The sequence below is a fragment of the Morchella importuna genome (assembly GCF_003444635.1).
Source record: "Morchella importuna strain M04M26 chromosome Unknown Morimp01GS026, whole genome shotgun sequence".
NCBI classification, from domain to species: Eukaryota; Fungi; Ascomycota; class Pezizomycetes; order Pezizales; family Morchellaceae; genus Morchella; species Morchella importuna.
In genome coordinates, this window is record NW_025763423.1 from 402,245 (window position 1) to 430,170 (window position 27,926).

The 27,926-nt window shown below is 48.3% G+C and overlaps 7 protein-coding genes across 7 annotated transcripts; 2 read left to right on the forward strand and 5 right to left on the reverse strand.

The window, feature by feature from the left end:
- Positions 1-658: 658 nt before the first annotated feature.
- Positions 659-2,666, reverse strand: LAJ45_07856 (uncharacterized protein; the record flags this gene model as incomplete). Its single annotated transcript, XM_046117411.1, has 3 exons — positions 659-1,446; positions 1,530-1,710; positions 1,791-2,666. 3 exons carry the CDS (start codon positions 2,664-2,666, stop codon positions 659-661), a joined length of 1,845 nt encoding a protein of 614 aa, XP_045969396.1.
- Positions 2,667-2,862: 196 nt separating this feature from the next.
- On the forward strand, positions 2,863-3,184 carry LAJ45_07857 (uncharacterized protein; the record flags this gene model as incomplete). Its single annotated transcript, XM_046117412.1, has 2 exons — positions 2,863-2,936; positions 3,028-3,184. The coding sequence occupies 2 exons, from the start codon at positions 2,863-2,865 to the stop codon at positions 3,182-3,184; spliced, it is 231 nt and encodes a 76-aa protein (XP_045969397.1).
- A 1,410-nt stretch (positions 3,185-4,594) lies between these two features.
- On the reverse strand, positions 4,595-6,589 carry LAJ45_07858 (uncharacterized protein; the record flags this gene model as incomplete). The annotated part of the gene is made up of 1 exon (XM_046117413.1): positions 4,595-6,589. The coding sequence occupies one exon, from the start codon at positions 6,587-6,589 to the stop codon at positions 4,595-4,597; it is 1,995 nt and encodes a 664-aa protein (XP_045969398.1).
- A 5,055-nt stretch (positions 6,590-11,644) lies between these two features.
- Positions 11,645-13,906, reverse strand: LAJ45_07859 (uncharacterized protein; the record flags this gene model as incomplete). Its single annotated transcript, XM_046117414.1, has 5 exons — positions 11,645-12,352; positions 12,414-13,146; positions 13,198-13,547; positions 13,664-13,733; positions 13,857-13,906. 5 exons carry the CDS (start codon positions 13,904-13,906, stop codon positions 11,645-11,647), a joined length of 1,911 nt encoding a protein of 636 aa, XP_045969399.1.
- Positions 13,907-16,525: 2,619 nt separating this feature from the next.
- LAJ45_07860 (uncharacterized protein) lies at positions 16,526-18,455 on the reverse strand (the record flags this gene model as incomplete). Its single annotated transcript, XM_046117415.1, has 6 exons — positions 16,526-16,587; positions 16,647-16,750; positions 16,800-17,753; positions 17,808-18,075; positions 18,136-18,289; positions 18,342-18,455. The coding sequence occupies 6 exons, from the start codon at positions 18,453-18,455 to the stop codon at positions 16,526-16,528; spliced, it is 1,656 nt and encodes a 551-aa protein (XP_045969400.1).
- A 1,254-nt stretch (positions 18,456-19,709) lies between these two features.
- LAJ45_07861 (uncharacterized protein) lies at positions 19,710-21,262 on the reverse strand (the record flags this gene model as incomplete). The annotated part of the gene is made up of 5 exons (XM_046117416.1): positions 19,710-20,320; positions 20,529-20,599; positions 20,686-20,708; positions 20,783-20,950; positions 21,047-21,262. 5 exons carry the CDS (start codon positions 21,260-21,262, stop codon positions 19,710-19,712), a joined length of 1,089 nt encoding a protein of 362 aa, XP_045969401.1.
- Positions 21,263-22,482: 1,220 nt separating this feature from the next.
- On the forward strand, positions 22,483-27,846 carry LAJ45_07862 (uncharacterized protein; the record flags this gene model as incomplete). Its single annotated transcript, XM_046117417.1, has 8 exons — positions 22,483-22,513; positions 23,136-23,152; positions 23,477-23,554; positions 23,893-23,906; positions 24,045-25,152; positions 25,228-25,714; positions 25,775-26,356; positions 26,423-27,846. The coding sequence occupies 8 exons, from the start codon at positions 22,483-22,485 to the stop codon at positions 27,844-27,846; spliced, it is 3,741 nt and encodes a 1,246-aa protein (XP_045969402.1).
- Positions 27,847-27,926: the final 80 nt, after the last annotated feature.

Consider the following 27,926-nt stretch of genomic DNA (forward strand, 5'->3'; position numbering starts at 1 on the left):
TACATACATTGTAGCTAGCTGGTGGTTTTAAACAAACATGTACATGTACATGTACTTACTCGACCTTTATCCAAACCACATAGTACGTTAGCTACATACCACAAGGCCACACGGCCCCCGCGGGTGACATCCAATTCCGGTGCGGATCACAGAACATCACTCGGTCTATCTGCCCCCCCCCTTCCCTTGGCATACAGCCTGTAGACCTAGCTCGTTTTTATGTCGAGTTGTCCTCTGTGCCATGGCATGGCATGGCATGGGCGTGACGGGTTTGGTCTTGCGGGAGTAAGTGGTTAGGAGTAGAGGTATGGGTGGTGGTGATGTGTGGGGATAGCTTAATTGCTTGTGGTGCATGTACTAGCTCCTATATTTTAGTATAGATGGGCAACACTCCGTAACCATTCTGCGGCCCAAGCACAGGTTCTTTGCAAGTTCTTTGGTGAGCTGGAGCTGGAACTGGGATGAACAAGTGGCAATCGTGCTCTATAGTTTACTGCTAACTACATCCCCATCCCTAGGCTACTACCATACATGCATAACCCCCACAACCAATGCAAAGCAAAGTAAGGCAAAGGCAAAAAAGAAAAAGAAAAGAAAAACCAAGCCAACAAAAAAAGCCAAAAAGAGCCCAAACACAAAAACGCAACACACCCATCAATCACAATTTAACTTTTAGCCTCCCCTTCCCCCTCCCCCCCCCCAACCACCCACACCCACTACCCCTCCTCCTCCTCTTCCCCCTCTCCCCCACCCCCTTCCCCACCACCTCCTCCTCCTCCTCATCCTCAACCTCCGCATACACCGTCACCGGCTGCGTCTCCCTCCACGCCGCCGTAAACATCGGCTCCCTCTCCGCCACCTCCGCATACTTCAGCAGCGCCGCCCGCGGATCCTCATCCCTCATACTCGCTAGCGGAATACTACTCTCAATATGTCCCTGGTCCGGCTGACTCTTCCCCCACGGCGTGACCGCCGGCATATTCGGCCTCCGCGGGTCGCCCCCCCCGCCCGCGACGACCCTCCGCCCCGCGCCGCCCGTGCCAAGGATGGCGTTCGGTAGGATCACGGCGTCGGCGGACACGGCCGCCGTCTCGGTCGTGTCGTCGATGTGGCGCTTTCGCGGCGCTTTTGCGACGACGAGGAGCGCGCCCTTGGTGGAGAGGGTGGGGGAGTAGAGGGCGTGGAGCTCGCCGTTGGCGGAGCCCGTGAGGATGTGGTTTATGCGTGGGTGCCAGGTGGTGGCGATGAGTGGGGACCCGGGCGTGACGGGGAGGGCGTGTTCGGTGCGCAGGGTGGCGGCGGAGAGGATGTGCAGGGTGCCGGAGGTGTCGCCGGTGATGAGGGTGGTGCTGTTGGGGGAGAAGACGATGTTGGCTTCGGGGTGCAGGGGGGTGGCGAAGTCGGTGCGGGTTGTGATGGGGGTTTTGAGCTTGCGGGTGTCCCAGACTGTGGGGTGTTAGTGAGAGGGGGAGAGAGGTAATGATCAGGATGAAGGGTAATGATCATTCTGCGAGAAAGGTGGGACCTACGTTTTATATCCCCATCCTGCCCCCGCGTCACCAGCATGCGCCCATCATGCGAGAACGCAATCCCACCCGTCCATGTCTCCCTCTTGTGCGCATCCCGCACCTCCATCGCCGGCCGACTATACGGCCCATCACCCGCATACAGCGCCAACACGCCATCCAGCGCCACCGTCGCAATCAAATTCTGCCCACCCGTGCTCCCCCCGCCCACGCCAGACAGCACATCCTACTCCTGCCCCCTTTGCCCGTCCTGCTCTTATGCACCATGATATCCCTATGCTGCCTCTTCTTCTCCACGTCCCAGATGCGCACCGTCGAGTCCGTCCCCGCCGTCACCACCACCCCCCGATCCGTCGGGTGCCACGCGCCCGCCGTCAGCTCCGACACGTGGCCCTTGGTGTTGTGCATGTCGCGCAGATACATGTCGCCCTTTACAAACTCGACGAGCGTGTCGCCGTCGCGCGAGAGGATCTTGGCCTGTGGGGCGGCCGGCACGACGAGGAGGCTCTGCCCGGAGTCGGCGTGCGAGAAGAGCGCGCTGTGTATGTGGTGCGACTCGGAGGGCTCGAGTGACCGGAAGGCGTGCAGGTGGTCGCGGCTCATGGAGGGAAAGTCCCAGAGCTTGACGAGGTAGTCGTGGCTGCCGGTGGCGATGCGGGTCCCGCTGGGGTCGAGGCTGATGGTGGAGACGGGCTTGGTGTGGTCTTTGAGCGCAATCTCGTGCGAGATTGGATACTCGTCTTCGTCGTCGTCGTCGTCGCTGTCACTATCATCACCGTCTTCATCCATCGCCATAGCACCACTACCACCAGCACCTCCTCCTCCTCCTCCTCCTCCTCCTCCAGCAGCATTCCGCCGCTCAACCTCCGCCTCATCATCCTCATCATCCACGCGGCGCTGCGCAACAAAAACCTGCTTCCCCTTCCCCTTCCGCGGCGGCGAGTCAGGCGCGTCGAGCGGGCGCCGGCGCGTCTGTGCGAATTGCGCCTCGACGTTGGGCTTCACGGTCTGTTTCCCAAAGGACGCGGGCAGGAATGCGCGCATGGCGGCCTCGTCGGCCGTGAGCTGGGGCTCTTCATGCGGTGTGTCGTCATCGTCATTGGCGGCGCCGTCGGGGAGGTCGCGTTCTTCGGGGAGCATTTTGAGGGGTTTGGATTTGGACATTGTTTTTCTGTTGTATTTGTGAATAGCGACAATCCCAGCCTGTGTTGTAGGGCCTGACCTGACCTGCACTCCGGGTAACCCCCCCGCCCCTCCACACAGACAGACACCGGCACTCCCGCACCACACCCGCACACCCCCACCGCACACACACAGCACACAGCACACACACAACATGAACCCAAACACCCCCTTCGACCCGCAATCGCTCCTCAAGAAGCCCACCCGCGCCGACCCGTGGGCCCGCATGTACCTCCTCCCCCTCTACCCACCTACCCTTCCCCCTACACCTACCCACACGCAACCAACACAGCCAGCCAGCTAACCAACAGGCAAACAGAGAGACATGGCGCTACACAGGCCCCTTCACGCGCTGGAACCGCTTCAAGGGCGCCTTCCCCGGGCTCGGCATCGCGACGGTGGCGTTCGCGGGATACTGTGCGTATGAGGCTGTGTTTATGAAGGAGGAGAAGCATCATGGGGAGGGGCACCACTAGCGGGCGAATTGGGGATTGGGGGGATATTGGGGGATATTGGGGGGGGGGGGGGGGCTATGTAGATAGCTAATGGGATTCTTTTTTTTCCTCTTCTTTCTTTTCCGGGGCTGGCACCGGCATTGGGGGGGTAGAGAGTGGGGGATGCATTGTATTGCATTGGCTTATAGTGGGATAGTAAATACGTTAAGGGCTGCTGGTATGTGGTATCGAATTGGAAATATAAGAACTTCCCGGCCGGATGCAGATACAGATGCAGCTATAGATAATGAATCCGCACCGTAGCAGTTGAGTCGGCAGTACCCAGTAGTAGTAGTAGTAGTAGTAGAAGTAGAAGTAGAAGTATCATTCGTAGCAAATAGATAGACATCAGTGGTAAACGCAGTAGGTACATGTACTTAGTGCCAATAGTACTGAATCCCGGTATAAATGCGAATATCAGTGCTAGTAAATAATACAAATGCCAACAATACTACTCTGATACTAATACCAATACCAATACTAATACCAATATTAGTAACAACAGTAACAGCAGTAAATCCCTACTAGCACGTCATCTCCCCCCGACCGGGTGATTCCCCATGACTGAGCGCTTCCGTCCCCGGAGACTACACTATGTAAATACCATACTGCCTCTCGCCTGGCCTCAGTGCATGTGCGTCTATAAGCCAGGAGCTTACCCCCAGCGTATTATCCCCCAACAAACACAGACATACCGCGTACCGGCACACCGCACCACCAGCAGCAGAAAGCAGCCAAACGATCATTTCCGCCCTACTCTAGCCCTCTCACTCACATTCACACACAGCATACTCACACATACTCACAGCACACACACGCAGCACACAGCAACAAGCAAGCATCTTCAACATAGCCCTCAAATTGCACTCCCCCCCCCCGCACACACATCTAATATCCCTAATTTCCAAGGTCCATCCATCCATCCCTCCACCCACCCGTCCATCCGTTTCCGAATCCAAATCTAACATGACATACGAAGAGAGATGCGTGCTAAAAAAAAGAAAGAAAAAGAAAAGAAAGAAAGTAGGGCATTAAAAAGGAGTATCAAAAACTCACCACATGAAAGAAAAATAGAAGGGAAATATGGATATAAAGAGAGAAGAAAAAAAGAAAAAAAGATTAAGGAAAAAAAGATTAATGAAAAAAAAAAAAAAAAAAAAACAGGATACAAAGATTAAACGCCTCGCCCCCGTGACCCCGGTCCCCAAACCACTCAAATCATAAACGTTTTTTTCCTCTTTCGCTCCTCTGCCACCACCAGCACCAAACATAGGAACTTCAAACAGAAAGGTCCAACCAGAAAAACAGTGCAGAGAAGACAGTGAAGAAGAACAACAAAAAGCAGAGCACATCGCTAGTGCAAAGAACGTCAGCACCCCCCACAAACGACGTCTACATACCCTCCCACACCAGCGTCCACACAACCATCCACAGCACCCACCCTGCTGCGCCCAGCCCCATGCTCCACCCTCTCCCGGCCGCACTTAAGAAGTACACCGCACCCAAATAGCTACAGGTAACGTCGCCGTCACCATCCCGGTCGCCATAGCTCCGCTCGCCCCCCGGCTGCTTCATGTTCGGGCACGAAAAGCCAAACGTCGTTGGGCAGCTCTGCACAAGCGTCCAGCACAGGTCCATGCACGGCTTAACCTCCTTATAAGGGCCCGGCCGGATCACCTGGTCAATCTGCTTATTTCGACTGGCAACGCTAGTCCCAGTCGTGTTTGTGTGTGCGGCGAGCGACGCCGGGGATAGTGTCGGCGAATATGGGTGCAGCTGCAAGCCTTTGTTGGTAGCGTTATAGAAGAGCTCGTTTGATGCGCGCTCAGCAAGGTACGAGAGTGTCGATGAGTAGTCCATGCACCGCGGGATGGTCACCGCGCACAGCCAGTTTTTGTACGCGGCGGCGCAGTCATCGCATGTGCGTGCGAGCGAGTAGGCCGAAGACTTGCTGGCATTACATGGAATCTGCTGCAGCGAGTAGCTAAAGTTCTGGTACCACGATGCGGCGATGTTGTCGTAGAAGGACGTAAGCTGCTGGATGCCGAAAAGGGTGGGGTTGCTGGGCACTGCGTATGCGACTTCGCTGCAAAAGGGGAGGTTGTAGATAATCTGGCAGTTCCCGTCGCCCTTGGTGTTAATACGCATTGCACGCCAGACCGTTCCCGAGGTGTCGTCCGGGTCCGAGCCATTTCCACCGGGGCGGGTCAGGAATCCAATATATGTAGAGGAGCTGTTGAGTTCCCGGAGGTGAAACTGCTCCTTGGGGAGGTTACCCAGCCCCCGCCGAGTCATGGATACGTCGGAGGTGCTGGTCTGGGCGAGCCCCTTCACAGCGCAGTAAGAGCGCTCAAGCCCATTGAAGCGGGAATGCACGCCGGTATTTTGCGCGTACATTTTGTAGGGAGGGGTGCGGGTCATGAGCTCGTCGCCGTCTACGTCCTCGTCAAAACCGCCTTCGCGGGAGGAGGTTGTAGTCATGTTCCCTGTGATGAGCAGCGCGGAGCTGTCGTCTGTGTCGATAAGATAGAGGAACTGGTCTTCGATGTATTGGTGGTACGGCCTGGTGGTGGAGAGCACAATCTCATAGTTCCAGATATCAACCCATTCGTCGGTATCGTCGACAGTAGGGGCGTAGACACCAATCCACGTCGAGCCGGATGTCGTGATTGTGAGGTTTCCAAAACCACCAATGATCGGTATCACGGTCTGCGGCTTGTCCGTAACTGCCGGCCCTGGGGCCTGATTCTCGCTGGTGCTGGACATGAAAACCTGGAGCTCCGGAGGTGGTGCTATGGGGCGCTGCGACTCCGGAAGGTCCTGATTTGGTTGGGGCTGTAGACATGTATTGAACGTGATGTAGAGCTCCACGGCATTGTCGTCTTGTCGTTTCTCGTTCCCATGCTCCCCATCCCTCTTCCGTAATTCACTTCCAGCGCCCCGCTTAGCGGTACTCGAGCCGTAGAGATCATTCGGCTCCAGAAGCCAGTAGTTGATTTCCCCAAACTGAAGGTTATACCGTCCAGGAACACCGTTCCCCAGCCCTCGAACGATCTCATTATCCCTTGTCCTCAATTCCTGAAGGTCCTGTAGTTCCAGGATCTGCTCATGCCAGTCATCAGTATCGTCAACATCGCCTCCACCAGCTGCTCCTCCTCCGCGGCAGTCCTCATCCCGCGGTGCACAAAAGTCGCCATTCAGCTCCAAACCGCCCAAAGTTTCCAACCCAGGCAGCCGAACACTGGTATCGAACGAGTACGCTGATCTCGGGTTTGACACAAAGAACAGCACGAGCACAAGCAAAGTCGTAGCAAAAAAGGACGCGAGGAATTTTGATTGTAGCGGCGTGAGGCTAAACGAACATGATGATAGTGACAGTGAGGGCATTCTCGTCCAAGAACGCAGTTTGGCTCCTTCCTCCTTCCCTCACACTCGACTACTTCTGCACTCCTCTCTCTCTCTCTCCTCCGCTGTGTATGGAATTCGCCGGGGCCAACCAGCACACTCAACAAACGGCACGGGGGGGGGGGATAAAGGGCAAAAAAAAGAGAGGCTGCAACTGGTTGACGTTTATCGGAGGTTGGCTCGCGTGGGTTGCGTAAGTCGTGTAAAGTGGATGGGGGGTGGATGAATGGGTGAATAGGTTTGGTAAGTTTGTGCAGGAGACAGATATTCGATAAGAAACAAAAAGATAGATTGATTTTCTTGCGCCTGCGCAATGCTGAATCGGTCTCCTGAAAAGGAACTGTCTGTATCGGGCGCGGGGAGCAGGATTACAACGCAATGCAGCACGGGGGGGAGTGGGTGGGTGGGTGGGTGGGTGGGGCCCAGCTTCCAATGCAGGAGGAAGGGTATCAAGTCAAGGGTATCACAGACAGGCCCAGGAAAACTCGGGAGTGAGTGAGTGACAGCCAGGAAGATGTATGGATGTGGATGTGCTAGATCTAGCTGGTGGACAGATTGGCCAATAGCAGCTGAGAGTAGCAGATATATAGATGGCTGTTTAAAGTAGGTGCCCAACTTTATTCCCTTCTACAGTACTTGTAGTACCTTATTATATGTGTATGCTCGATCCCGCGAACAAGGGGAACGAAGAAAGAAAAACATGCCGTCGTCGTCGTCGTCGTCTTCTTCTTCTTCTTTCTCACAGCCGCAGCCAAACAACCCTTCCAAAAAAAGAACTAATACCCTGGCTACATCTTAGCTAGCAGAGCTAACTACCAGGGTCCAGCTGCCCAGCATCTCACCCCCCCTGCCAAGAAATCAGGGTCCCAACGGCCAACGGTCAACGGGGGAATTACGGATATGTCAAGCACATCATCATCATCACCATCCATCACCAACAGACAGGCAGCCCTAATATATATGTTCCGAATTCCGAATCCCGAGTAGTTGGTTGAACACGATCTGGGGATTCAAATGTGAGTGATCACCACCAGCACTCTATTTTGTTGTTGTGCGAAGACATCTCTATCGACGGACGGCCTTAGCTGGTTGGACCAACTTCCAAGTCCCAACAGCTACTTTAGCTGTTAGCTGAACTCCCGAGAACACCACTGTGATGCCTACGCGTAACGCTAAGCTGCTTCTTAGACAGAGACCATGATGGACCGGGCAATTTTACAGCACTGACCTCACGATGGCGCCATTACCCGTCCCTTCCATTTCCGCGCTGCCAAACAGTTGTCTCATAGTCTATTTTGAGTACATAGAGTTCACCCCCCTGCAATTAATCCGTTCTTCCGCTATGTCCCTACAGTGTAACATCTGGGGAGTGATGTAGCTTCTGTTACAAATATACTGCCGATTCAATTATGGAACCGAAGAACGTGCACATCCCCATCATAACACCGACAGGCCTCTCCCAATATAATATGACGAGCGCTGTAGCGATCACATAGCTTGGCGCAAGTAAGGGTAGAAACGAGATTACGACCCCACCAGTTCGTAACACAGAGCTTAATCGAACTGGCAAGTGAAAGCCATTTATGCAGAGCTCGATGGCCCCCATGATCTCATATTCCTGCAGGATCTTTAAAAATGGAGGATAAAGGCCGGGTTTATGGATCCAAAGAAAATCTAGACGAATAGTCTGACAGTTTAGTAGTCAAAGTACGTACTGGTGGTCTATATAGTTAGCCATATCTCAATTTAAAACCCATTGTCCGATAATAGTGACCAGCTGCTGCTGAAACGTTAGATGCTTGTATAACATCTACATAAAGTGTTACTAACATATTCTATACATACATGTATGTGCAAGACAGCCAAGGCCAATAGTCCAATGTGGTCGTTACAATACCGGGGATTACAGCCGAGTGATCAGTCGTGATCAACATCCCCTGCATCTCCCACATCGACCAACTTGCAACTTGGCTTCTCACACGCACACGTCCCAACCAAACCTGCTGTTCAAAACTAGCGCCTGGTCATTTCCTGTAGGTGATAGGCGTGGGGCTACAATTACCCATATTTATGACCAGCCATACTGTTGACTAGATGAACGTATCACACTCTTACACATACACAGCAAACTAGCAGACAGAAGTACTTTGGCCAATCAGCAATTGCAAAGTCATCTTTGATCCGATAAAAGCCGGTACCGCAAGCTCAAAACCACACCTATTACCGTCGGCAAAGTCTCGCCTAATCGCCATTTGTAAAACCGCATTCTTCCACCCTCCATCATCTTCCATCGTATCCGGATATCCGTGCTATTCCCCACGTGCTATTTCACTGCAGAGACCTTAGAGTTGGATAGTGTGCGGGCTTGTTTCCATGGGGCTCAACTCAATTTCAGCACCTTCTTTTCTTTGTTTTCTCTGGCTGTTTGTTGGCACCTGGTCTTCTCGCTTGGTTTTTTTGTGGGGCCGGCCGGGCTAATTTGTGCGGGTACCCAGTCTCGGCTTTGTGAGTCAAGTTGCCCCTGCGGACTCCAACCCTTGCGCCTTTCCTTTTCTCTTCTATTTAGCCATATATGCGCCCACGCGGGAGTACCGGGGTTGGCATGGGTAAGCTTCTGTAGCACTCCCAAGCCCGAATAGTCGGAACCTTTCTATCCACAATCCAGGCTTCTTCATGCTCGCCACTATCGACAATGACAGCGCCAGTAGAGCCAGTCTGTTTTCAGGTTCTGTGGGTTGATCATGTATGATATGTGAAGTTTATACACGATAATATGTTGCGAGTGATACCGTGTGATTCGTGGCCGTACCCCAAGTTAAAATTGCCTATTTAAAGCTGGTGTCAGCAGAGGAGGCAAGGGAGAAGAGAAGGGGAGCCATGTGGTGGTGAGTTGGTTGATCTGGTCTTGTACGAGTACGAGCTGTTCTCAATAATGTAGCAATATATAGCAATATATAGACACCTAACTACATGAAGTAGTTGCTTGTCCTTATACTACTACTTTAATGCCGTCGACATGAGAGGCAGAACCTTCATGCATGGGCCACAGGGCGAGATGTGATTCTTAATAATTAACAATTTTGACAGTAGCAGTGACAGTATCCCTTAAACAGTTAACAAAGCGCCCACCAGTGGGCTTAAAACTACTACATACAGTCACTTCACAAACTGGCAGCCAGTTTCTCGATTCGCCTCCCTATCTCAAGTTAATCAAGGCCATCCAGTACACCCAGCACCGCACCAAAAGACACAGACTACGAGAGGTTCTCTCCTCTGGCCCATTTGTGAGCCGCCAATCTTACCACCTAACGAACAGTGCAGTGGAACCTATCCCCATCGACGTATCGTTTGATACGCCAATATCAGTCAATGGTTGATGTGCCTCCCAGTATTCAACTTTGAGAATGACAATTCATAAGTACCAACTTTATACCTCTCCTCAAAAAATGTTCCTAAATGTAGGTAGAGACCGGCCGGCTGCCTCAGCTACGAATACTCTGCTTTGCCTCGACGTTTCTCACTGACTACGCCGAGTATTTAGATACCAGCCTATCAGATTTCACAGTGAATGAAGTACAAATGGAAGGGAAGCATACCGCGATTTATACCAAAGGGATATCCTTGACGAGGAATTCCGAATAGTCCGGATCCACAAAGTCATGTGGTTCCCTACATGCCACTACCTACAAACATATGCTCATACTATCCTGTCCGTTAGTGTAGGCGGATAAGTAATGTTATGAATGGGCTAGAGGCAACATGCCTAGCTGGGGGATGGTGGATCACAGTGTATCACTCGCAATACTTGGCTTTTTTACCAAATTGGACGGACCCTGCAGAACATGTCTAAATTTCAACTGTCGATTGTTCCTACTCCGATTTCTTCCTAGACAGCCAGTCACAGGCGAGGGGGAAGAAATATTAAATGGAAAACTCTACATTGGGGAGATTATGAGTATTTGGGGTATACCAATGGAATGCAACCGGAAGGTATATATGGGTCCGATCAGTATCGTGTCTGCATCCACAGGAGCTGGGAGTCTAGCTATCATGTTATTACTCCCTCACCGGGCTCACCACCAAATTTCTTTATATGGAGCCTACCTGTGTGTTGTTATATGGAAGCTGGTATGGTATCAGCCAATAGGAGACTTTTGTGGTGGTGGAGTCCCTGGCTCTTCTAGAAGAAAGGCTGACACTTCTTTTCTTTTGCCAAATAATCACGCATTCGACGCACCCCTCCATCATATTACATCATGCACTATACCCCCCGAGTGAGACACACAATATGGATGTGGAGCCATAGCCAGGCGTGTATGTAGGTCAGTGCGCACATGAGAGTGAGAGACGATGATTGACTACTAAACTATGTAGGTACAACAAAAAACCAGACCAAACGGCGGCCTAGATAGATAGAATTCACACCCACCTAGCTTCTCCATATTACTAATAACTAGAGGTACAAATTCTACCCGCAGCAAGCTTAAGAACAGACACAAAAAGAAGGGCAAAAAAAAATATAAAGGGAAAGGTAAAATAACATGCATCATAATTACATCGCTTGGTTTTCCTTCCTGAGCGTGCCACGATCATTTCATTCAAGGTCAAATAACACCCCCCTACAGACCGACCAACCGACCGCCCACCAGAAACAAAATGTATTTGTGAAAACCGCGGACAAAAAGTATAAAAGAGAAGTGGTAAAATAAAGGTATGGAGAAAGAAAAACAAGATAGAACAGGTCCAGGGAGGAAAGATAACCCAGGTATTCAAAAACATCCCAAAGTTTAGCTAGCAGTATTGGGTATTTCAATCGAAGGTACGAGAAAAATAACAAGGGGTGGCATAAGGTGAAGGGGAATAAGAAAGGTCATTAGCTTTGTGCTTGACCCAAGAAACAAAATTATTATTCCCCTCTATACTCATTGAACGCTGTGCCCGCTTTTCAAGAAAAGGGAAAAGGAAAGGATAAAACCGCGAACCCAATGCTATAATTAATACTTAAACAATTTCCGTCTGTCTTGGTGCTTGCCCCTTCTAACGATGACCAGCGCCATTTGTCCCTGGTCCTTTCCCTGTCAAAACTTCCATATATTTTTCGTAATCGAATCCCTCCTCTTCCCTCTCTTCATCACCGTCCTCGACCTTGACACGGACCTTTGGCATCGTTTTCACGAGCTGCTCAATCATTCCATCCGGTATCAAAGAGTGGCGTAGGTCCACCTCGGTTACATAAGGCTTGCCATCGGCAACTTCTCGGAAACTCTGCCATACCTGCTCCGCTGAGTTCTGGTCCTCCGTTACTTCGACCATGAAGCGGATAAACTGCTCAAACGTCACTGACCGGCCGCCGCAGCTTACGGTATTGAAGACGCTATGCATTTCCTCCTCATCATAGACTAAACCGAGTGATGCGAGGGCAGCAGAGAACTCAAGCTCGTGGAGAGAGTTAGAGAGATCACGGTCGAAGTGGCGGAATACAGATTCAAACTCTTCCAGTTGAATAGGCGTAAGGTTTGTCATGTTCCGGGCGACAATCTGGTTATCTAAGAAAGACAGCTTCTTGGCAACACTTTCCTTTGCAAGCCCGTATTCGTATTCAAGCTCGTCATATGAGTACACAGTGTAATCATTTTCTTCAATATTGGCCTCTTCGCAGTCCTCTGTTAATTTCTCAATGCGGTCGAGCTCAAGTTCGAGGGGAATAATGTTGTTGTGGAGTGTGCGAACTATTCGGAGTTGGTACTATAGTAGACTTGTCAGCAAGTCCGAGTGAGTATTCATGAAAAAAGTGGCTGCAACTAACCTCGGGTTCTCCGTCCAGTTCGCTGATTTGAAGCGATACGGTATTTAAGCATAATGCAAACTCATTTGCAGCGTTGGCGAATTCTCGACGCAGTCCCTCTTTGATATCCCTGATTTTCTCGTTTATCTGCATACTCCTCTTGCCCTCAAACTGAAGCAGGATTTTCCATTCTCTGTCCAGATTCGCCAAACTCAACCCGGCAGGTGGATCGTAGTCTTTTAATCGATAGGTACTCAACTTGGTCTTAATATTACCCAATAAGCTTACCAAGTCCGCCTTCTCCGCCACCCACGCGCGCTTCAGCGTCCGTTTATAGGCACCAAAATTGGCATATTGGCTCTTTGCGTCCGCATATGTTCCCGAGAATTTTGCGGTGGTCCACGTATTGCGAACCTCGTTAATCTGCTTAAGCAGCTCGGTCATCCGTTTTTCGAAATTATGTTGCATACTCCATGCCCCTTGCATAACCTCTACGAATTTCTCAACTCTACGCCCAGCAGTTTCGATTCTATCAAGTTGTGAGAATGCATGAAACCAGTAAGCGATGTAGGTCATCAAGGATTTTTCATCCGGCCTAGCGACATCGCAGACATCCTCAACATCGAGAAGGGCGGGGATGCCGATTTCCTCGGTTGCGATGCGGAAAGCGAGAGCAGTGTTACCCCTGTGGTCAGATTTGTCCAAAGCATCGTAGTCGATCAAATCCGGTCTATGGATATCCAAGAGGGCACAGCTATTTATTTTGTAAGCGTAGCTCACCGGGAAAGGAGAGGAAGTTGCTTACAAAGCGAGACCATTATTCCATGAACTCGAGAAGTCGCGGATATCAACCTCCTCATAGCATGCCGTCTTACGCTGGCACCAGAGTAGTAAACCTTCCTTAGCTGTTAAACCTTCCTCGTTGATGTTGATCGTGAATCGCAGAATCAACATCCATAGCAGACCCAGGATAAGCTTGAGATTCCCATCTACAATATCCTCGGCACCGATGTTCAAGAGTTGAATCCCGCGGCCACGGATATATTCGAGCGCCTTGTGGACATTCTCGCACATTTGCACTCGTAGTCTAGGGTTCGAAGCATATTTCCCCAGTGATTCATTGCCGAGAATTTCTAGGAGGTGGATGAGTAGTACCTGTCAGGTTGGCTCGTTACCAGGTCAGTCACCCCACCATTGTTTGTTTGTTTATCGCGCACACATGCGCCACGTGAAGAAGGGTGGGACAGAGCAAGGAAAGAAGGGCGCAATACCCCTGTGGCAAGATCTTTCTCCAAAGAGTTTGCGGGAGGAATGTTCCGAATTGCAAGTTTGGAGTTGAGCCTGAAAACATTGGTTGAATACCATCAGTCACAGTTCACATCTGCCAGTTCTCATTCAGGGGAAGGATAACGCAGCGGATGGAGGGGAAGCGGGGCGGCGATAACAGGGGGGGGGGAAGCATACCATTTTCTGAAAGTCTTGTCCTGGGTGACGATCCACTGCTGTTGAGCCATCTGTGAGTAAAGAGAGATCTGATTCTCGAGCGAAGAGAGGGGAGGAGTGATGAGAGAAGAAGGGGTGAAAGTAGGGGGATTGCAGATATCAGCTTTTCTAACTGCACAGCGGAAAACAAGCCGTGGAGCAGCAACAGGCAGCTTGTTGGGTGTTACGGACGGGGGTGAGCTTTGCAATTTGGGGATGTGTGGTTGATTGGTGCCGCCTGGAGTTGCCTGATGATGAGCCCTAACCCTGAGATCAACTTGTTTCGCGTTTCGTCTCCACCTTTTCATGTATCTATCTGCTAGGTGCTCTACTCTAGAGTACTATGCCTACTATCTTACCGGGTCGGTACTTTACTGAAAAAATACACACCATTTCCCTCTTAGTCGCCCTATGCCCCCTCACAGACCCGATTCAGCGCTTGTTGCAGTCAGTTTGCAGATGCTAGTCAGAGGTTCATCTTCACCGGACCTCCCTAGGTAGAGAAGTCGTTTACCTTCCTACAAAAGACTTGCCATTCTGAGATGGTTCGAAGGCGAAGTGCTTCATGGATATGCAACTTATTTTATATACATGTATTAATCCACTCAAAGCTCCTTCCCTACTCTAATAACTTGGCGGCTGTCTGCGTCCAATCGGCTCGGAGATAATATAAACATGCCTGTAAAGTTGATTCAAAAGAACAAATATATGATGGAGATTCGATCTACTTAAGCATTTTGATTTTGATTCATGGCCAGCTATAACAACAGCAAGCAAGAGTCACTTCTAACGTCCAGAAGCAATCGGGGACGCCTACCAAACCAAAACAATACTAAAAAATAGAGTTGCAGCTATAGTATGAAAGGGGGGACTCCATCCAGTATTACTAGTAGTTTATCTTTGGATAGCTCTTTTCTGCATACCCTATGTATACCCCATCTTTGGCTATAGCTAATTACTAACACACTCTTAGCCTTGGTCTACTACACTAATGTGCAATTTACTCCGCCCAAATATGTGCCCCGACTGGACGAAAAGAAAATTTAACATTTATCTCATGTTTAATTTACGGGACTATGGGTTGGTACGGTGTCGTTAATCGTATCATTATATATAGACAAAAGCTTTCGAGGATTATTTGCAGTACTTGAAATTGGGTAAATGTCTCCTGGTAGTACTATAGTGAAAGAACGTATTTATAAACTTATGATGAAACCAACGATTGTTAATACATGTACGCATCTAGACTCTGTAGCAAAGACCCAAACCATCTTAAACAACATGCAAGGTTGCCATTCACAGATTATCACTCGATGGTTATGCGGCCAGAGATATGCCATAAGTCGTGTCTACATGCACCACGGCAGAGCCTAGGGTGGATTCACGGAATCAATTGGAGAATCAACTTCCATATGGATGTGTCGGACCTTATTACATGCGCTACAGTTACGTGCTGTATGTCCCCTCCCATATAATCGGTGATACTGCATCATGTATGTATACGTTGCATGTAAAGTATAAATCATATACAGTCATTTCAAAAGTTTTCGTGGTCGGGGGTCCGGCAGCCTCTAATTAAGATAGTTAAATGTAGTTACATGACTATATCCGTAACTGTATATCCGTAACTGTATATCCGTGCCTCAAAATTAACGCTTCCTATATCCTAATAATTTGAATTGTGATGTATGTAGTTGGTATATTTTATATTTCCCAAGCTCTTTTTGAAAATTTCATCATGGCATGGTTGATCGAGAGCGGTTAATCACACCATAAGTACTGTCGTTCACGGGGTATTGGTGGATACTGGGTATTGGCGAATTGCAGGTAAAAGTTGGCTTCGCTGTCTCTTTTTTGCCCTGTCCGCCATCACCCAGTATCCGCCAATACCCCGTGAACGACAGTACTCACGACGCGACACCTTTAACTCTGAGTTGGCGGCGATCCCCTGGTCCCGCCAAACAACGCATATATATGCACGGGGTTTCTTGTCTTTTTTCTTGCTCGTTCCAGCTAATACCAACCACAAATGTAACCCCCATGAATAATAAAGATACATGTTTGTAACTTCAAGTCTCATCTCATTTCCCAATCCTACTTTGTGTTTCTCAATATTGGCCTCGCTAGGTCGACGTCCAGCTGCGTTACACGTGTACTCTAATTTCCCACTAATGACCAATTCTACCCTACAGATTCATAAAGGCCACCTTTTATTATCACAATTAATAACTAATTTTCTCTTCTCAGTCTAAGATATTTCATTACCGGAGCTTTAAATTCTCCATATAATGACTTAGCCCCGGCTCAGGTTGAGGTAGTCCAACAACCTCAAGAGGAATTATCGGGGGGCTTGATTTAGATGCAGGAGTAATTGATACTGGTTACCCTTGAAGATGATGTGATTCTAGATCTTCACCTAGTTAATAGCTCGACTTGCCGGCGCTGTCCATTCAGCTCTCAATCCCTCAATTTGCAAGTCTGTCCCTTGGATACGAATAAACCTTTTTCCAAACTAGAATACAGGTATTGGAGTCAATCACACAGAGAGTTTGCAATACGTGGATGTTTGAATACACAATTTAATAAGGTCACTTATATATGTACTTTTATACCATATTCACTGCACTACCCTCCAAATATACATGTATCTCCTAGACGACTGAAACGGTTACGGTAACATTATTAGTTTGGTCAGTCCTCGGCCAGAACTCGACTATCACGATATTAGCATAGATCTACTCGATAAATGGAATTTGAGTGTGAATATCTTACAGGTAAAGTCAACGGCTTGTCCTGAACTCTTCACTGTATTCAAAATGGAGGAGTAAAGGACCAGGTTGTTCCCATTGGTTCCAAAGTCACCCCAATTAATGCGACTGTGTCTACGTTAGCGATAGCTAAGGAGGTGAGATGCGGGGGAATTACGCTTGCTGTAGAGGCCCGTTCCACTGCGTCCAGTCATCTTTGAGGTATACGCCGTCCTTCCTAACTGCTTTAACAGTCGCTAATTTTGCTCCATTCCACACAACTGGGATGCTCAAATCGGCCGTGCTCGTAAGTTCGTATACGTTCTGAGCCACAGTTGGAGTATCGTACACTGTGACATCAAGTGGAAGCTGAATACCAGCTGAACTCTTGACTGTCAACGTATCCCTCACACCGACAGCTGCGTTACTGGTAACCTTGTCAAAATACGCCGACGTGAGATTGAACCCCGTTGCGGTGGTAATGTAGTCAGTTCCTTTCTTCAGCATGCTACCTTGATTATTGACAACACTCCTCAACACGTTCCCGTTGTACTCCAAGTTCACCTGTGCTGCTGCTCCAGCGGATTGCCCCTTCTTTACCCAGATTGTGGCAAGCTGGTCATATGCAGGCAGCGTATTCGGAATATCCCTCACCGCATTCTGAATGATTGCCAGTTTAACTGGATCTCTCCACTTCTTGTTAACGCGATCATAATGATCGTTTCCATTATCCCAAAGTTGTGCACCAAGCTCGTACTTCTTACTTGTGCGGACGAAGAAGTCAAAGTAATTCCATGCCGCTCCGTTTTCTACCGACGTTCCCGTGAGACCCCACTCACCAATCATTGCAGGAGCCTGGAACTTTGTTTGAAGTGCGATAAAAGTATCTTCAATAGCCTGTTTATCGGCGGCCGTTCCCCAAAAGGTGCGGCCCCAGGAGGTAGAGACGAAGTCCCAGGGGTCGTAGTCATGGACATGGAGGATGTAGTTGGAAGCATTGGCCGGCTCGACAAACCAATCAACCGTGCGTTGAATGTTTGTGTTCAAGCCGGGGAGGGTGAGGAGGCGATCGGCATTATAACCACCGGAAGAGCGAACGATATTGACAAAACGTTGATTTGCATCGTTATATCTAGGTTGTATTAGTAATTAACTATATTGATAATAGCACAAGTGAATTACTTACTGTTCGGCATTTTCTTGACTACTGCTACCGGCTGGTTCGTTCAAAGACTCAAGAATGAGTTTCTCAGACTTTGACTTGAACCGGTCCGCGATCTGGACCCAAAGTTTCTCAAACTTGGTCTTCCTCTCCTCGAGAGTTTCCGGTTCAATTGTAAAGTCTGCCCATTGCCAGCTGTCGTGGTGGACATTGAGGACTACCCAGAAACCTTTACTAAGAGACCAATCCACGACCGTCTCAACACGATTCATCCATGCTGGATTAACAATATCTATACCCAACGTCAGCACTGGTATTAAAGGCTTATGTAGTGAAAGCTATCATGACATACAGTCTGGAGCTTGACTTGCAAAGTGGTCGGTCCATGTTACGGGAATACGGACGGACTTAAAACCGGCTCTTTTGATCTCGTCGAATGTAGATTCGACCACTGCCGCATTGCCCCAACTGGTCTCATCTGGAATAGCATCGAGAGTATTTCCAAGCTGTGGGAATAATTAGAAAGACACTAGTTACTAACTGCACATGTGCACTTACATTCCATCCGGGGTTGATTGCAGACCATGCCTCTTCGGCAGTAACAACCCTGAACGCGATGGCAAACTGGGCGCCGCCGGCCACAGCAAGAAGAGAGAGTCCTTTCAAGAACATCGTGGGAGTATATATTGCAAGGTTGGCGAAGGAATTATCTACAACATCTCCAGTTTATAAAGGCCACTGCCCAGAAGTTCTATATTGCATACCATCGGAGTTCAATATACGATGCCCCGAAATCTTCTTGTCTTTATGGAAGTAAATTGAGGCTACTCCGTTCAGATAGTCTGTCAATTAATTAGGAGCAATAGAGTACCCGGCTATTATATGGAATTGTACTTGATGTGGAATCTGGGCATTCATGTCAGGTACGAGAGCTTCGGGGTTTGAACCGATGGGGCCGCCGATGAGACATGGATATACGCTTGGCGGCCATTGCATAAATTGGTCTTGTTATTACACATGATGAGAAGTAGAAGGTAGGTACTCTCTTAGAAGAATCTTGGAGGAATAGTGTCGGTAAAACGGGTTGATTTTGAAATACTGCCGCCAAATGATTGGGGCGTTGTCCCTCTCGCGCCGCCGAAAGTTAAGCTTAATTTGAGGTTGCTTAACGTAACCCCGGGTCTGCTTTTAGTCCTTTGTTCCTAACCAGAGTGAAATTAGTCGTGATTTACGGCAATGGGGAAATTTAAACATCATACGATATCACCCGTTGTCGCTACCTCTACATGTAGTTTCTATTACCGTCACATAAATACTAGATGTATGTAGGATCTTAACGATCGCCATGGTTTTCTATTACAAGAGAGAATCAGACGGGTTAGCGAAACCACATGTACGCACATAAGTACTCTATTTAGGCCGTGTCTTCTTCTGGGTTCAAACTTTAGTAATACAGTCAACACCATTGAATGTGCGTGGCCTAGCTAAGAGGGTTTGTGACTGGTGGTTACTTCATGGCCACGGGTCTAACTAAACAAAGCCCGAATTATCGCTACCTATTGCAATACTTACGCTCTACTCACACGTTATGTACGTAACCTGTCGCAAAAAGAAATTTTCGTACATGTATGCATCATGTACGCGAGGTTTCACCCGCGATGTGGAAATGATATGTAGGACAAAAGCAACAGATAAAGATAATTCTCGTATTATATTTCTCTCCATTACAACCACCCCCCACGTAACGTGAACATACCCCTGAATTACTGCGTTCCCTATTTCACCCCTTTACACATTTCCCATAATAGTACATCACAAAAGGAAAGAAAAACAGAAAAACAATTGCCATTTCAACATATCCCCATTCGACGTGGTGAAGGAGGTGTAAAGAAGTGGTTATTATATCTCAAGCTGTTTTTCGACCCTCTAGAACAAGAATGCAGCAGCAACGGCACCTGCAGCCACAAGACCGAAAGATGCACCGTTCTTGATGGCAGCTCCAGGCGCATCACCAGTTGAAGAGGCGCTGGCGGAACTGCCAGTTGTGGTAGAGCTGGTACCAGTGGAGGAAGTTCGGGTGCTGGTGGTAGAAGTTGTGAGGTTGTTTGTAGCAGTTGAAGTTGAGGTCAAAGTTCCATTTGAAACACCACTTGTGACGGCAACAGTAGACGTAGATGTCAAAGTTCCGTTGGCGATTGTCGTTGTAGTAGCAGCAATACCAGTAGTGGTGCTGGAGATGGGGTTTGTGCCATTTGACTGGGCTGAGACCGAGACGGCGAGGAAGGCGAAAAACGCGAGGAATACGAGGTAGTAGCTTGGAGAGGACTTCATGGCTGCGTTTGTGCTTGCGGTGACAGTGTCGTTTGAGTTTGAGGAGGAGGACGACGATGTAGCGGTAGCAGAAGGGTTGGAGGTGGTAGAAGATAGAGTTGCGTCAACTGTTTTTCCTGGCCAAGTGGTTGCTTGAGGTACTCCTGTGATTGTAGTAGGGACGACAACACCGGAGGGAACTGAAATTTGGAGCATCTTGACCACCTCTTTATATCATTTTGCACCTTTCGATCAGCAGTACTTCTAAAAAAGGAATTATTTTTTCACTAGGGAGGGTGGCTGGGCAGGGGATGCCATAATGTGCTGACGAGTCTTTTCGAGAAGAAATTGTCGCAAATGGACTTTTGAGTGCCGGTGAGGGAAATCCATGCTAAGTGTGGGTGGGAGGGGATAATAATAATGCAGGTTGCTTACCTGTAGGGGCTGGGTAGGTGACATTGTACATAACTCCACAAACTTTGTAGCCAATGCTGATAGCTTCGTAACTGAATGCAGATCGGAGAAGTCAGCACTACTACTCTAAAAGGCTCTTGATGAAAATCCTCTTCCAAATGGAGAATTAAAAACCTACATTGCGGTGTTGTTGTTGCCACACTATTAATAGAAACAGTTATATATTAGCCTGATGACTCTTTGTGGGAGCAAAGTGTGGCTGGCTGGAAACTTACAGGTTCATTGAAAACACAGTCGGCCAGTTCTTTAACAAAGTCAACATCTGTGCAAATGCAGCTCATGATTTCGTTGATAGCTTGCAGAGTCTCATCATCACTCCCGTAGTCGCCACTTTTGATCATATCGGCGTATTGCGAATTATCCGTGAGTTGCTCCGTGACGCACTAGATTCCCGGCACCGGGTGATTATCAGAAAACATAGCCCCGGTTAGGTTTATAAGGGGATTATGTGATGAGGCAGTAACGCAGTTGGGGCATACCTGGGGCAGTTCACTTCCAGATCCGTATTTCTCCAGTGCAGGGCATTCATACATGCAGTCTGGTGCCTGGTCGGCCTCAGTGATGGTAATACCATTAATGGTTTGCGAATCATCTTCACTCTGCGCGACTCCATTGACACTAGAAATCACAGAGAAGGATGCAAGAAAGATAGTCAATAGGCGCGGGGCGCTAAGTAAAGAGCGTTGAGAGACCATATTGTTGGCGGTTGGATATTAACGAATGAATCAGATTGTAGTAAATCTCAAGGGAATGTGAATACCGGCCAATGTAACGAATGATGGTACTGAAAAAAGGTAATATAGAAGGAGCGAAATTCGGGCTTCTTATCCTTTTTTCTAAGCGCAAGTAAGAAGCTTAAATTCCTCAAGCTATCACGCCTCCGTGAAAAAAGGAGGAGCTAAGGTAGTACAAGCATCCTATAAGGGAAGTTGGAAGTATCATGAAATTCGACGTTAAACCCCCTCGTGCTTGCGACTGGTTGGAAGTGAGTTGATTTAGCCTAGTACATGTAGCTAGTCCTTGTGAAAATTCATTTGTCTACGCCGCTTGCACACGCTACCAGGGGAATTTGGAGTCATGCTGATACATACATGTAGGTACTCTAAATTTCTAAAACTCTTTATACGAGCTTCCTTAGCCCGAGGTCTCCTTGGGCCCATGAAATTCGGTTAGATCCGAAAGCCCTAGCTACATTACATACCCTGCCGCACCGTTGATTCGGGTTTCCGGCTTGCCGAGTTGTTTCGTTTCCTTACTTTACGTGCATACATGTATTGTAGTTACAGGCGCCTATCAGCCAGGTGCGTTTTACATGTACTACATTATGATAAGGTACATGTACTTTAGTTTCGTTTCTCATTTCTTTCAGCATGCGTGCACGCCAAGGGCTGGTAATGGTAACTACATGTACATGTGCAATACCTGTGAGTTGCTGAACCTCTTCTCTTGGGGACGAAAGGTTTTATAGGTACGCGTGTATAAAAATATACTGCATGCACATGTGCGTAGTGATGTTACTTGAATGGTATTAATTCTATAGCGTTGAAGTTCACATCAAAATAACACGGAAGGTACGTGGCTCTAAATAAGATATTGCTTAAATCTTATAATTACCAAACATAAAACGTCGAGAAAGATAATGTCGACACTGTCTGAGATACAGCTGTTACAGTTCAGCCCCCGGTCGAAAGGAGATGATCATGTTACAAATGGCTGGTTGCGTAAATTTATGCTTGGTAGATTTCAACCTCACTTAAAGGCATTGAACAAAAAAAAAAACAAGTACATGTAGTAAGTAGAATCATAGTGAAATGCTGTAAAGTAATTCGCTATCATGAAACCCTTCCCCTTGTCAAGAGTATTGTATTAGGTGAGTAAAAGTAAGGCAACATTGATCTTGCCTGGCCTTAATCCTATGGGATGGCATTTCAATCTGGACTGGTTCAGTATCCCAATCCGCAAGTTTCCAAGCATTTTCCCTTACTCTACACTCAGCATCAGTTGTTGATTGCCTTTTAACGACTTTCTTCAACTCTTTATCCACCAACCCTTAGTTGCACCTCCATTACCCTTCTCATTCTATCTCTGCTAGTCAGACAGGCAGGTGGAAATTCTTCTTCTGCTTGTTCTTAAAGCTGTGCATTTGTTGCTACACTTCTTACTAAGGGTGTGGCGAGCCGAACGTACCTCTGTTCTTTTTCCCAATACAGGGGAGGTCTTGTCTGGGCAACACAGCTTCCCAGACCACATCTATCTTTCTCTACCCAAAAGAACCTACATGCACTCATAGAAAAGTATCTGCCAACCGCCTGGAGAGCATTGATTCCACTTTTCTCTTGGTCTTGAGAGCTAAGGAAAGTACACGGCCGATATTTCTTTATTTTCTTTGGGCGCCGGAAAAACCGGAGGAGGGCTATCTAGATCAAATCAATCAACCTCCGCGCATCGCCAGTAATCTTCCCATCCATCATCCCTTCGATCCAGAGCCCTCTTGCAACACAACCTACCTGACTGAACCTTGCCTACCTCTCAACTCCATCTGTCTCGACTGATACCATATCTAATCAGGCCTTTTTATTTTACCGGTAATTAATCCTTCTTTCTATATTCATTCTACTTTGTGTGTCTTTTGATAAACGCGGCCGTTTCCTCGTACATTTCCGTTTTTCGTTTTTTTACATCCCCGAACGATTGGCTTGGAGTGTAGGTCATCATTCACACGTTTTTTTTTTTTGCGCCTTTCTATCCATCAGCCTCGACTCACTGCGCTTCATTGCGTTGCACTGGGAAAAGGCCTGATTGATAAAAAGTCAGTACAATCTTTTTTTATTTTAAATACGCTCTACTATTTCTATTGGAATTATCATCTCCGAAAAGCAAGAGCTAATAATACCTTCACGGGTTTATAGAAGTACCTCCTGTTTGCAGTGTGCTTATATTTGATCAACCTCTCTCTCTGTCTGTCTAACAACCCATCTCGGAAATCTGTAAGTGCCACAACCCCCTCCCCTCCTCCCAACCATCACTCTTGCCTTTCCCTACCTTGTCTCTCTCTCACAACACGTTGTTGCTATTTCTGTTTGTGGAAGAATCGTTTTTCCTTTTAAAAATTTGTATCAGTCTTGATACCCCTGTCGCTTAATCCCATTATTGTCTCTAACCTAACCTACCTGCCTACCTGCCTAACCCCCCCCCCCCCCTTTCTTCTTTTCCTTACATAAACACCTTTCGTCGTCGTCATCGACAATCGATCATCTACTTGAACAATATACATCATATATATCTTATAACTATGAATTCATTTTAACTGGCTAATAATTTATAGCAACTTTTTTTTTCGTAATCTTTTTTGTTGTGTGTGTTGTGGTTGCTCTTAGTACACCACCAACCAACATCAATCATCATGAGGGGCCGAAGAGGTCAACGTGGTGGTCGAGGTCGAGGACGCGTTCGTGGGCAATCTTATCCACAACGTAGACTCACTGATCAAGGCTCGGAAGAGAATAACAATGAGGACTCATCGAGGCCTCCCACACCTCAACCGCAAGATGGTGAGCCTGAGGAAATAGAAGTAGATGAGGATGAGGTTTCACCTGCTCCTACCGTCCCTACTCCTCCGGCTCCAAGAACATTGGCCCGCCTTCCTTCAATGCCATTGCAGGTTAGTTTGCGCGCTAGGAAGGGCCTACACAGTAGTCCTGCCGATAGTGAAATGGCAAAGGAGAACAACAATTTGGGCACTGCTGCCGTTGCTATAGCTGCTGAGACACCTAATACTTCTGCTACGATGGAGACTTCAGGCCATGATGGATCTTCTTCGGAGGTTGAGGATCGACAGCCAAAGAGAAGACGGATTCTTGAAAATGGATCAGCTAATGCAGCTCCTCTTACATCAGATGCTACACCTACCACCCCCACAAGGGGGAGAGGTAGGGGTCGGGGAAGAGCCCGGGGAAGAGCTCGTGCAGAAGTCGGTAGGCCCAGAGGTAGTAGAGGTAGAGGCCGAGGAAGAGGGTCACGTGGTGGCCCCGGCTCAAGGGGTGGAAGAGGTGCGTATCGCACACGGGGAAGAGGACGAGGCGGCCGAGGCGGCAGCGCCTCAGTCAGGACTGTGGCAGAGGGGCCTGTAGTTGAGGCCGCATTGATGAGGGTACCAGAAAAAGAAGATAAAGAACAAGACACTACGTCGGCAACCGAGTGGTATTCTGGTGTCACAGGCACTTCTTATCGTAATCCATTACACAGCAAGCTAGATGCACTTCGGGAAAGGGAGATTAAGCTTGCTGCCGACTTGGCATCACTGGAAGATCTCAAAAAACGCAACTCTGATATAAAGGATCGATTTAAAGTTGTTGCAAAACTAATAGTTACTCGCCATCAGACTCGTGCAAGCAAAACCTTGAAGGAATTGAAGACAGGTAGAGACGTTACCAGTCAGGCGCCATGGGCTAAGGAGATCTATGGCACGTTAGATGACAGGCTCGAGACACACTTGAGCCATCTAGATGGCGAAAAGGAGTTTAAACAGATCAACGGAGTACAAGTTTTTCAGAACAGCTGTAAAATCGTACAACGATCATTTGAGGTAGGAATTTTTCTACTATATTTTACTTTGTGTATAAAAAGATTAATGCAGTTTTTTTTAACCCTTATTTTCTAGATATCGATGGGCGAGTGGATGGATCGCTGTGTCGTGGCATTCATCCGAGAGAAGCGTGACATCTCTGAGCTTTGGAAAGTCAGAGACCCATATCTCAATCAGTGGATCCTCCGCAGATGTGGAATAAACAGGACCGAGAATGTTACGATGACCGATTTGATCGAAACATTTATGCACCGTGAAGGCCGCGATCGCTGTAGATATGATCGACCGCAATTGGCCACTCGGACTAACGAGGGTCTATTCGACCGCAAGGTCAGTGAGACATGCACTGCAAGAGCGAGAAGAATATTTGGCGAGTGCATTAGAGTTGAAAAGGCCTCACTTATGACACCCCCTCAATCGCCAGGGTTAGAAGCCAATAACACAGATGATATGGAAATTGATAGTCAAATATTGGATGAACTTTTGTCGAATCAATCAATCTACGATCGTCTTCGAGATAACGACAAGCCAGGAGTCGGAAAACTTGATTTTGTTCTTGACCGTGAGTCTTCTCGAATCTTATATCTCATAAAAGATCATTTACCTAACACCGCGTGCTTAGACAAATATGACCCTAAGAATCCTGCCCAGGTTCTCCCGCCAAGGAGATACACCACTCGCGAAGCTATGGCTGTTGACAGCTTAGTTCGCTTGAAGGAGGGCATAGAACTTGATTCAGAGGACGAGTTCGATAAATATTCTGAGGGGGACTACTACTACGATGATGAGGATGAAATTATGTCTGTAGACAAGGATCTACTTAAGGAGAAAAGTCCTGATCAGAGTGGTTCGGGAAAGGACCATGGAAACAGAGAGCTTGTTGATCGAGAAAGTGAAATGTGGGATCTTGTCCCTTCTGACCCCCACCGGAGCAGTGGGGAGGGGCGGGAGTCCTCGGTGGAGTCTGAAAGGGAAGAGGTCATAGTGCCAAGCCCCAACTATCTTGCCGAACCTAAGACTTCAGGCGTTGAACCTTCTCGAGAGAGGTCACCATCATCTGGCCCTCTCACATCTAAGCATTTTGATTTCGTATTGACCCCTGATGCATCATCTCAAGATCCTGTGTCTTATCCAGCCAGGGCAATGGAAGATGGGGAGGTACAAATGCTGAGCACCAGTCCTGATCTTCCCCAAAAGGCAAATGGTAGGTTTATCTTACCTTATAATCCGTAGTTATGAGATCAAGAAATTGACAACCTTTTTCTCAAAGGTCATCCAAGCGATAAATTAACCCCACCAATACCCGGAAACGGAACCTTGATCAAGGCTGTAGGTTTACCACAAAAACGCCTTCGCGATGGATCCGAAAAAGTACAACAAGATTCTAGCAAAGAAAATCTCCGGCCCAAGCTTCCGGATATCCCGAAGCCTCCAAACGACAGACTAGAAACCGTAAAACCGCCCAAAAGGCCGCCTTATGATGCTATATATCCAGGGGTTTCTACTGGTGCTAGACATCCATTTTTGAACGATAGAAATTTTGACAAACCGATAAAAGGAAATAATGTGGTCACCGTGAGCCATAGTCCGCAAAAGAATGCACAAAAACTCTTTACTGACCCACCTGGATTCTCCCCCGTCCTGATGTCTTCCCCTTCTTCCAATGGTACCTCCGGAACAGCAGGTAATCGACCAGTTCCTAGTGCTACTTTTAGAGCGAGAGGGTCTTCACGCAAAGAACCTGGTAGACCGGGTCGAAAGCCCAACAACCCCTCCACCCCGTTGTCGTATGTGCAGCCTGAATATCCTTTACAGGGCAAAGGTCGTATTCTTTCACCAAAGCCGCCCCAAACACCAACTCAGATGGGTTATCCTCCGACTGGATACCCTGCGTCAAAGTTTACAATTCAGTCTAATTCTACCGTTCAACCCTCGTATCTAAAGCCGTATGCTGCCGCCACGGCACCTTCCCCCCTAAGGAGTCAGTCAAGGCCCCCATATGATCCCCGCGATAGTCCCAATCCCACATGGGCTGGGGCTTCTTATTCTTATACGAGCCCAGGCCAATCTTCATCTCCATACCCACCGTCTGGCGAGTATAATTATGACCCCTCGCGTTCGTCAGTGCCTCCCCAAGCTCCATACCATGCCCCTCCTGTCGGATACGGTCCCTATGGCGTCCCGGGAGGGCTAGTTCGGAATACCCCAGGACCTACCGGGAATCCGTTCCAGTCTAATAACTCTACTCAAACTCCCTATAATAGCCAACCTCCTTACTTCACTCCACCAGGCCTTACTTCAACTGCACCTCTACCCCCACCATACCAGAGGCAGTACCCTCCAAGTCCGAGCTGGGGGACATCACAAGCTCCAAGCACCCCGGCACATCCTCGAAATGGTTTACAGGGGAAGCACCCCTACGAGGGGAAAGCACCGCAGTTATTTACTCTACCACCTACTACCCCTACGCCTTCAGGGCCGCAACAAGAACCAGTCAAGTACTATGTTGGTGATGGCGTTTATAAAACTGCACCTTCAACCATCGAGAGACTGCCTTCACTTACACTGTCGCAAGGAACAGTTTTCGAAGAGGATAACTTGTCAAAAAATTTAAACCAAATGGCCAGAGACGGCAATTGGGGCTCTGGAACCCCTGGAGGCGGAAACCCCGGCTCCCAAGGGACCGCGCTCTGAATTTGGGCACGATGATCTGATTGATTAATCAAAAGAAGGGTTATAAAAATTTTGGGAAGGTGTTATGGAAAGTGGCGTGT